Source organism: Podarcis muralis, chromosome 8 (genome assembly GCF_964188315.1).
Source record: "Podarcis muralis chromosome 8, rPodMur119.hap1.1, whole genome shotgun sequence".
Classification (NCBI taxonomy): domain Eukaryota; kingdom Metazoa; phylum Chordata; class Lepidosauria; order Squamata; family Lacertidae; genus Podarcis; species Podarcis muralis.
The window spans coordinates 27,272,922-27,283,095 of record NC_135662.1 but is presented as its reverse complement, the minus strand read 5'-3'; the positions used below and the strand labels follow the sequence as shown (position 1 = coordinate 27,283,095).

General features: G+C 46.4%; 1 protein-coding gene across 2 annotated transcripts in view; it reads left to right on the top strand.

Annotated features, from left to right (window-relative positions):
- Positions 1-2,978: 2,978 nt before the first annotated feature.
- RIPK2 (receptor interacting serine/threonine kinase 2) overlaps positions 2,979-10,174 on the top strand; it is a 31,205-nt gene continuing 24,009 nt past the window's right edge. The window contains exon 1 of one of the 2 annotated variants that reach the window (XM_028736574.2): positions 2,979-4,673. In XM_028736574.2, coding sequence (XP_028592407.2) covers positions 4,453-4,673 — 221 coding nt within the window. In that variant the 5' untranslated portion in view covers positions 2,979-4,452. The remainder of the gene's footprint in view (positions 4,674-10,174) is intronic. The other variant, XM_077932870.1, reaches the window with a different exon arrangement.

Here is a 10,174-nt window from a genome sequence, read left to right as displayed (position 1 = left end):
GAGGAGTTGCTTGGGCTGCTTCTGGGAACAGGAAAGGAAGCTGGCAAAACTCCCTGCAAGGGCTGAAGGGCAGAACCATCTTAGGGAGCTGGCTGAAGGCAGGCTGAGACAAAGGCATAGAGATGTCTTGGAATGTGATGCTGCACTGCTGTGGCGAACAAGCCCCTCTTAAGATGTGAACCCTGCACTCCCTCCATCTACACCCAGGTGTAAAATAAACCCTGTTTCTTAAAGACATGCTCCCCCAACCCTTTCAAGTACAGTTCTCTCCCGACCCTACCTGGAGTTGCCAGGAATTGAATCTGGGGCCTTCTGCATCCAAGAGCAGAGGCTCTGCCATGGAGCAAAGGCCCTATATCTGCTTGTTTCACTATAAAGCAGGGAGTGAACATTTCTTATGGAAATGATCACGCGGGAGAAGAGGAAGTGAAACCTCCAATGCCCCTCACCTTGTCACATGTAGTTGCATCAAGCCGTTCCCCTCCAGCCTGGCTCACCTCCAGTGTTGGTGCTGAGCTGGGGGAAATGGCTTAGAGCAGTGGTCTTCAGCTGGTGGGTTGGGACCCACAAGTGGGGAGCATGGCCTGATCCAAGGGGGACTCTAAGTGCAGGACAACCGCCATGCAAATAGATGGTAAAAGGTTAAGAAATGCAGAAAGAGGGCCCTGGGTCTGAAAAGGTTGACAATACAAATTTAATAAGTAAGTAAGTAAGATACCAGGCTTAAAAGCATCTGTCCATAGCAAGGCGATGCTGAAGCTTATAGAAAAGCTCTATCTCTGCCCCATTTTATAGCTGAACATAGAAATGCATAGTGTTGTCTCTCTCTCTCTCTCTGTCTCTCTCTCTTACACACACACAAACACGTTTATGGGATGCTTCACACAAAGCATAACCACTTGTTTTTTTTATTGTGACAGCTTTATTGTCTTTATAATTGTGTATTGCATTGCAATGCTCACAGGCAGCACTGATTACAATAAGCATGGTTCCAGGCTTGCGTGCTGAGCATGCTGCTTTAAGGAAGTGAGTCGTGGGCAACTTACAAAAGCCAGAGAAACACCTCAATGCTTTCCACATGTGCTGCAATCAGGAAGGTTTTGGGCCTACATGGCAGGGCAGAGTCTCAAACAAAGATGCGCTCTCCCAAGCCAGCACCTCTCAGGTGGGCTCCATCACCATTATAAGAGAACCAGGTGAGTTTCAGCATCTCTTTTTCTAGAAAAATAGCACTGCTTGTAGCATTTTACGCAGAAATAAGTTTCACTGTGATCAATATGCAGTTACATCAAAAGTCATAAAGAGAGAGGATTAAGACTGGTGAATAGGTTAGCACTCACACAGATATTAAAAAATTAAAAGCAGGTTAACTGTGGTGAAGCAGGAAGTCCACCTAACAGAGGATGTTTGCCCAGATAAACATCGCTACTGCAAAAAGCCAGATGGGTGCCAATTTTTCCCCATTATAATTTTGGAATGTGGCCTCAGACATGACAGGACATAATTAAGTCTTACTAGTATTACTTAGTAGAGACATCACCTTGCCAACAAAGGTCCGTATAGTTAAAGCTATGGTTTTCCCAGTAGTGATGTATGGAAGTGAGAGCTGGACCATAAAGAAGGCTGATTGCCGAAGAATTGATGCTTTTGAATTATGGTGCTGGAGGAGACTCTTGAGAGTCCCATGGACTGCAAGAAGATCAAACCTATCCATCCTTAAGGAAATCAGCCCTGAGTGCTCACTGGAAGGACAGATCCTGAAGCTGAGGCTCCAATACTTTGGCCACCTCATGAGAAGAGAAGACTCCCTGACAAAGACCCTGATGTTGGGAAAGATGGAGGGCACAAGGAGAAGGGGACGACAGAGGGCGAGATGGTTGGACAGTGTTCTCGAAGCTACCAGCATGAGTTTGACCAAACTGCGGGAGGCAGTGGAAGACAGGAGTGCCTGGCGTGCTCTGGTCCATGGGGTCACGAAGAGTCGGACACGACTAAACGACTAAACAACAACAAGTATTACTTATTGGAAACTTTAAAAAATACTTGCTTATTGGCTTGAGGCAGGTTGATTTCATTTTTATTTTAAAGTCTACTCTCTCCACCTTCTTTAGAAGACAAAGCACATTGCTACTTCCCACTGAATGCTAGGTCTGAACCAAGTGTTTTTTCCCGGAACCTGCTCCTCCCAAGCTTGGTATGTGCATGTGATCAAAACCAAGCCCAGAGAGGGAACAAGAACTTCATTCATCTGTTTCCAAGATGCTCCGCTGATTGTTTCTAATTCGGGATAAAAATATTGAGCGGTCTCAGCAGGAATGCTTTATAAAAAATACTGAAAAGAAGAAGATTTAAAATCAAACTCTGATCCCCCCCCAAAAAAGCAGGGACGGCCAGCTGTTAACCTGCTTGTGAAAATCATCAGAGATCGCAAAGAAAGGAATATATGATGATAACAACAAGAAGAGAAAAGAAGTAACAAAGGACTTTCCGGATCAAACTGGAGAGAACTGTCTAATTAATGCAGTAAGATAAGTGATGCTGTTTTGGACTCGAGCTGAGCTTGATGTATGGGTACCCCCAACAAAATTTAAAATTTGGCTGTATAATTTGGAATCAATGTGATAATGTGATGTGATTGGCCTGTTAATAAAAAATATTTTTAAAAAAACAACAAAAAAAGCAGGGACACTCTTTCCCTTAACTACGGTAAAAGTTAGAAAGCAATCCTATGCAGATTTGCCTTGCCGAAAGTCCTATTGACTTCAGTGGGGCTACGATTGCGGGGAGCCCCATGTCTACTTAGAAGAAGTGTTACATGGGGCTTACTGCACAGTAAGCATGGAATACACTTGACTGCCGCAATCCTAAAACACAAGTACCTGGTTGGGGACACGCCCCATTGGCCTCAAACTTGACTCTTACTTCCGAGTAAACACGCGTTGATTGCCCTGTGGAAACTCTTACCATCCTCAGGGAACTAACTTGCAGGTGGAGCGACTCGGAGGAATAATAGAACTCTGGAGCTGGAAAATTTACTCGAGAGTCGTCTAGCCCAACCCCGAAATGAAAGTTATTGTTGCCGAAACCCGGGATGGAACCAGGGAGCTTTGAATCTTCCAGTTGAACGATCTCCTAACTAAGCTACTTCAGCCACACCGACTGTGTTACGCTTACTCTTTGAAAGCGCGCGTGGGATGGGATCGCAGTCTGCAAGGAGTGCCCAAAAAGTGAGTGGATTCTTTTTGGAAGCGCGCTCGTGAGTTCTCCCCAGAATCGGTGCTCGACAACAGAGAAAAATAGGAGTTATTTTGAACGAGGTAAGGGGGAGCGTCCTGAAGCGTCCGGCAGCTGTGTCGTGGGGACGCCCAGCTCTCGGTTTCAAACAGCGCCAAGGGAGACAAGGCGAGTGGGATGTTCACCTTCTCCCTGCGTGGCCGCACGCAACGTTGAACTCACATCACAGGACGAGCCAGACTTTCCGGATGGCGAGGCTGTTGTTTTCCCAGTGTGGGTGGGCGGAGTCTTCTGGCCCGGAGCCTTCGCCTCCTCCCTTGCTCTCTTCTGGAAAGGCTGGGCGAGGAGGTTGTTGTTGCGCGCGTCGAGGCGGGGCTCTCCAGTCGCCATTGACGCGTGGTTGGTGCAGCCGGAGAACGGACCGAGGTCCCACTCGTGTTTTATTTTTGCCCCGCTCATCGTCTTGAATTCCTCCGCCCTCATAGGCAGATTGGAGGATTCCCAAGATGGGAGAAGCAGTAACGCATCTGATGTGGCTTCCTTGTGCCAGGGGATTATCGTCAGTGCATCTGGAAATCTGAGGGGAAAAAGGTTTATACACACACACACCCCAAAAAGTTGCAACGTTTCTTTGGATCTTAAGCCCTTTCAAACGAAAGATCGGGAAAGGAAGGGATCTGGAACTTTTTACGACTGTCCGAACTTTTGTTCGAGGGGAAGGGAAGCGCAAGAGAGACGCGTCCGGCGGAAACTTTATTTCCATCGGAAGGTGGGGTTTGAAGAGGCCAGGCTGATGGTTGTGAATGTGGGGCAAAGAGCAAAGGTGAGCGGCGTTTGGGTGCGATGGCGAGAGAATTTGGCAAGGGTGACAATTGGGCGTTAAAGCGCAGGGACGGGTGCGAGCTGTAGAATTTGGCAGGCTCGCCGCGGGTACGTGGAGATACCGGTGCTCTCTCTAGAGAGAAACGGGTGAGTCAGGGCCGCTTGGACAGCAGGATGTGAGGCGGAGAAATTGTGCAGCCCGGCGCAGAAGAACTTGTGGAAATCTCGGTGGATGTTAGAGGCTCTGGGTTCCAGAGAGGACCACCTTCTTTCTTGGAGACGCGGCGCGCGTTTGGCCCCCTTTGGCTACTGTAGTAGAAGAGGCTCCGCGGCTCCTGGGCGGCCCCGGGGATTGGCGAGCGCGCACTTGGCATAGGCCAGAGCCGGCCTGACTTGATGGCTGCTGACGCCGGCATGAGGACGAACGGCGGTGGCAGGAGCGACGGCAGCTGCGCGTCCTGCGACATCAGCTACACGCTCCCCACGATCTCCTCCAACAAGCTCCCGGACTTGCGCTTCATCAGCCGCGGCGCGTATGGCACGGTGTCCTCTGCGCGCCACGCAGACTGGCGGATCCCAGTGGCTGTCAAGTGCCTGCAGGGACCCCTGCTAGAGAGGTAACGGTTGCGGGTGGGTGGGGTGGTTTGGTTGCCTCAACCCCATCTGCAGCTGTGAAATCGAGAAACTTTAATATTTTTTTATCTGATGTAAAAGGTCCCTGATTCAAACCCTGGCATTTCCTGCAAGAGAGCCACTGCCCGTCAGTGTGGGCTATACTGACCTAGATGGGATTTTGGTTCCTTTGGATAAGGCAGGTTCATGTGTTCCTAACATCTCCTCCTTTCTACAAAGGGTAGAAAACATGGTCCTCCCCTCTCCCTTTTATTCTCAGGACAATGGTTTGAAATAATGGCTACACTGGGATTTGGCCCTAAGATTCTCCAGTCCAAGTCAGTACTGAGTGTAAGCCATTACTCAGAATTGGCATTCTCTGCTGGGACCAGAGTATTGTCAACTATTTTGCCCTTAGCCCTTGCCTCACTCCTTTGGTTTAAAGAACCACACCCCCTCTTCCTGCTGCAAGCCTCGTCAATACAGTATTGTCTCTGCCCAGGATGAAAAGATCTGCAGGGCTTCCTCTGTTTGGAAGGGCCATGGCATGCAGAAGGTCCCAGGTTTAATCACTAGGCAGGGCTGGGAAAGACCCTTGCCTGAAACACTGAGGGGGGGGGGGAACCTGCCAGTCAATCTGGACAACATTGAACTGATTGGACCTATGTGCCTGACAGTATAAAGGCAACTTCCTGTGGTTAGTCTTCTTGTTTTTATTTTAGATTGGATTTTAAACGCTGTGTTCAGAGATTCTAGTGGTTCCTCTCTGCCCCTTCTCCCAAGAGCTCTTTATTTAGAAGAGATTAGAAGTCTACATTGTGCAACACCCAAAGCAGTTCTCTCTGTGTTTACTCAGACATCCTTGTTCTTCACCCAAGTCTACACCTATATGTTTGCAGTTTGAATGGGTGTCCTATTGAAGCCAGTAAAACTTCATTCTGGGAATACATAGAGGATTGGACCCTAACCCTAAACACACTTACCTGAAAATCAGTGTTAGAAATTGAGATATAAAAGCTAGGAACAAAATGGCACCTTAAACCTAAGTTATGGGAGCAACAACGGAATGTCTAGGCACACTTTTTTATAACAAGAATACAAAGCTGAAATTGAATGAACTGCAGCTAAAATGTCGTGTTCATTTTTCACATGGTCTAGTCCAGGCATGTCCAGCTTTCAAAAGACTGAGATCTACTCCCGCTATAAAAAAACTGGCAGTAATCTACCAAAGTTGTTGAGCTTTGTTAAGGCAGCCAAAGTTAAGTTGTTGAGCTTTTTTGGGGGGGGAGGGGCCAGCGATCTACCACGGACACCACAAAATCTACTAGTAGATCACAATCTACCTTTTGGACATCCCTGGTCTAGTCCTTCCCCTGCCCATCCACCCACCCCCTGATATTCTTAAGAGGGTCTCTTCTCCAGTCTTCAGAGAGTGGGGAGGCAGAAAAAGGTCCTCCTTTCCTTCCACTGTGCAGTTTTAATCTGAAATCTTAGGCGCCCAGAACTCAGTAACTGCTTGCGCTAATGAAATCCCCTGTCGCAAAATGCGCCTAGAACAATGGGAGTTTCAAACACTTCTGAAGATGGATCCCACTGAACTCAGTGGGCCTATTTCTGAGCAAACCTACTTAAGGCGGGCCTACAATGCATACTTAAGCAGGCACTCTATTCTGAGTACTCAACCTTCTTATCCATGTCTGCTTAGAAGTAAGTCCCACTCAGTCCAGTGGTGGCTACTCACAGGTAAGCAGGTTTGAATTGCAGCTGTATTAGCATTGCTTTGGGCATTTTTGGAACTTCTAAGCTTTATCTTCTTAACTCGACCAGGGAGTTGTCTTGCTTCCTCGGTTCAAAACACAAATCTTGCATTTAGCACTCTAGAACTCATGCATTTGGAACTCTACCTTTGAATCTGTTCTGATGATAGCTGTTTCTTACAGCTTGGTAGCCTTGCGTACAAAATCTTCCCTCAAGGGACTGATTAGTCTAGGCAAGGGGTGGTAAACGTTTTTGAGATTGAGGGTCGTATTCCCTTTTGGGCCACCCTCAAAGAGCCACATGCAAATGGTGGGAGGGACCAGCAGCAAAGAGTGGGCGGGGTAATATGTGAATTTTACCTTTATACAGTAGGCGGCTTCCTATATCTCATGCCCCTTTCCGTATGAATCTCGGAGAAAATGTCCTAGGTGATCCCAGCAAGATGCTGTTTAACTGCAGTCAGATTGAACAAAATTCATCCAAGGCTTTATGACTAGTACTGTCATTGCTAAGGCACTCAAAACCAGCTTATTCCCTATTGTGTGGGACTGGGTGGTTAAGCAACTCTGGGATTCCCTTGCTGACCCACGTGACAGCAACAGCACTGACCTGATCCTCTCTGATATGCCAGCCTGCTGGTTCCTCAAAGACTTGTTTCCCCACCCTCGGCTTCTCCACATGCACTCCACCAGCAGCCCTGGCCAATACAAGCGCAAGGGTTGTGGACATGATTCCTGACTGCATGGCCACTGCCAGGAGCCTGAAGCACTAGCCTAGGATCCACAGGTGGCAGAGAATTGCATGCCCTCAAGTGAGTGGGTTAGCAAAGAAGAGATGGGGTTTTTCCCATCCCTTCTGAATACCCAGCATAGAAATGCAGCAATTGCATGCCTCCTCTGGCAGCCCCCAGCAATCTAAAAATACTTTATTTTTTGTAGACTATTAACATTGTTTGGATTACCTATAAGGTGTTTTGGGGGGAAACCGTGAAGCAAGTATAGTGGTATCTCAGTTTACGAACAGTCCTGTTTACGAACGATTCGGTTTACAAACTCCACAAAACTGGAAGTAGTGTCCCAGTTTGCGAACTTTACCTCGGTCCAGGAACGGAATCTGAACTGTGGAAGGGCACCAGAAGCGGGAGGCCTCATTAGGGAAAGCGTGCCTTGGTTTAAGAACGTTTTCGGTTTAAGAGCGGATTTCCGGAATGGATTAAGTTCGTAAGCCGAGGTACCGCTGTTGTTGTTAAGTCTGTTTGGGCTTGAGGTGGGAATATTATTGTTTATCTGGTTCTTTTGCTATGGTTGCTTTGCTAAAGTTATTGCATTCTCTGCACTGCTTATATTGGACGTTTTAAATAAATTTTATTGTAAGTCACCTGGAGACTTTGGCATGGGGCAACTCATACATTTAATGACTACTAATAAACAAGGCTCCTTCATGGAGAGTCCCATGGACTGCAAGTAGTCCCATGGACTGCAAGTAGTCCCATGGACTGCAAGTAGTCCCATGAGAGTCCCATGGACTGCAAGAAGATCAAACGCATCCATTCTTAAGGAAATCAGACCTGAGTGCTCACTGGAAGGACAGATCGTGAAGTTGAGGCTCCAATACTTTGGCCACCTCATGAGAAGAGAAGACTCCCTGGAAAAGACCCTGATGTTGGGAAAGATGGAGGGCACAAGGAGAAGGGGACGACAGAGGATGAGATGGTTGGATAGTGTTCTCGAAGCTACAAACATGAGCCTGACCAAACTGCGCGAGGCGGTGGAAGACAGGAGTGCCTGGCGTGCTCTGGTCCATGGGGTCACGAAGAGTCGGACACGACTAAACGACTAAACAACAACAACAACAACAATAAACTAGGAGGAATCTAAATAGCTGATCCTGGATGGGATGGTAATTTAATAGAAGCTACCTTGTAGCTTTTTGCGGAGAAGGTATGTACAAAAGTACGCTGTATATTAATTGACCCTCCTTGATGACTGTGAGAAACCGCAGAACAACACTCATCTAATTAAATGGTTCCTACCTGACTCACCTCTGATGAGTCAGTTCAGCTTAATGTGCCTAGTCAGTCACACACATTTCACTGTGATGTAGTGATTAGAGTGTTTGATCATATCGCCACCATACATTTAAGCCACATGGCTTCCCCATAGAATTCTGAGAACTGTAGTTTAAGGGTGCAAATAATGGTAGCTGTTTGAGAGGTAAACAAAACTGCCCAGGATTCTATGGGGGAAGCCATGTGTGTTGAATGCATCATGCAAATGTGACCTTAGCCTAGATCTTTGGAGACCAGGGTTCAGATCCCCACTGAGCCATAAATCTCGCTGTGGTGACCTTTGGTCATTCACTGTCTCTTGACCTAACCTACTTTATAGGGTTGTAGTGAAGATAAAATGGGGATGGGGAAAAACAACATATGCCACGTTGAGCTCCTTGGAGGAAAGATGGGATATCAATGTAATAAACAAATAAAGACAGTATGTGAGAATAAATCAAATATGTACCTACTGTATTTATGCTTTTGAGGTGCAGAGTATTTAATATTCTTTTTAAATTAATCTAGATTATGGGTAGCTGGAGTCATATGAGGATGAAATGAATACTCTGAATTATCAGGCGCTTGCCTTTTTAGATCTAAGCAAACCACAGTCTGATTAAAGACATTTTGATTGAGCTATGATATGATAAACGTAGTTTTTGAATTTGCGTGTAGGGGTAATATTTCTGGAGAGGTATATACTGAATAATCCTGGGCATATTTTTAGTACATTTTCTTTGGTAATCAGTTCAGTGTTGTAGCTCTATTAATATCAGGGTGCAAAAAATTGTACCCTCCCTATTGCAAGACATCCGGTCCCCATCTAGATGGAGTATTTCTTAAATTGTTGTCATATACTGTGTTGTGCATACTCTTTAGAAACCACAAACCAAGGTCTTTAGGACTTCTGCAAAACACATGGTGAAATTAAAACCGTACTTTGGGGAAGTGTCTAATTTGACTGCATTTTTAAATTCACTTCTGGCTTGTATGACCAGATGCTGAGGAAGGCGGAACTCCTGCACCTTCCTTAGCTGGAAGGGGGAAGGAATTCTTCTTATGCAATGATGAAAAGAGGTTGCCCTGTCCTTCTCTCGGACACCATAGTTATGGCCCAGATTTCTGTATCACTGTCAGAATACATCATCCAAAGCTCTATATTGTGTATAACCAAGAACACACCCACACTGCAAATTTAAACTGGTTCAAAAATCAATCCCTCTTCCCAAGAAACTCTGGGAATTGTATTTCTACGAGGGGGATAAAAGTCTCACAAGAATTCCCAGAACTCTTAGCAAGCTATAGTTCCCAGGATCCTTGGTGTGAAACTATTGTTCTGTTGAAGTGATATAAAATTGATGTTAAAGTATAGTGTGACTGAGCAGCATTCAAAATTTACTGGGCACCAGGTGTATATTGGTCACTTGTGACCATGTGAAGACCATGGGCACCAGGATGTCTCCTGACATCTCCACCATCTGGAGGTGCATGCCTGGGGATCGTTGGAGCTTGCCTGCTCTCACACACTAGCAACACATCCTGTAGAATTCTATCCCTTGTATTTTATCTGCACAATGTGTTTTATTGTTCTTGTTACAGTCTTGAGAAGATGGCCACAGTCTGGCAATCCAGCAGGTGAAGACATCTATCTCTAGGCCAGCCAAGAGAGTGAGCTAAGGTTTTGGATTGCTAGTGAGC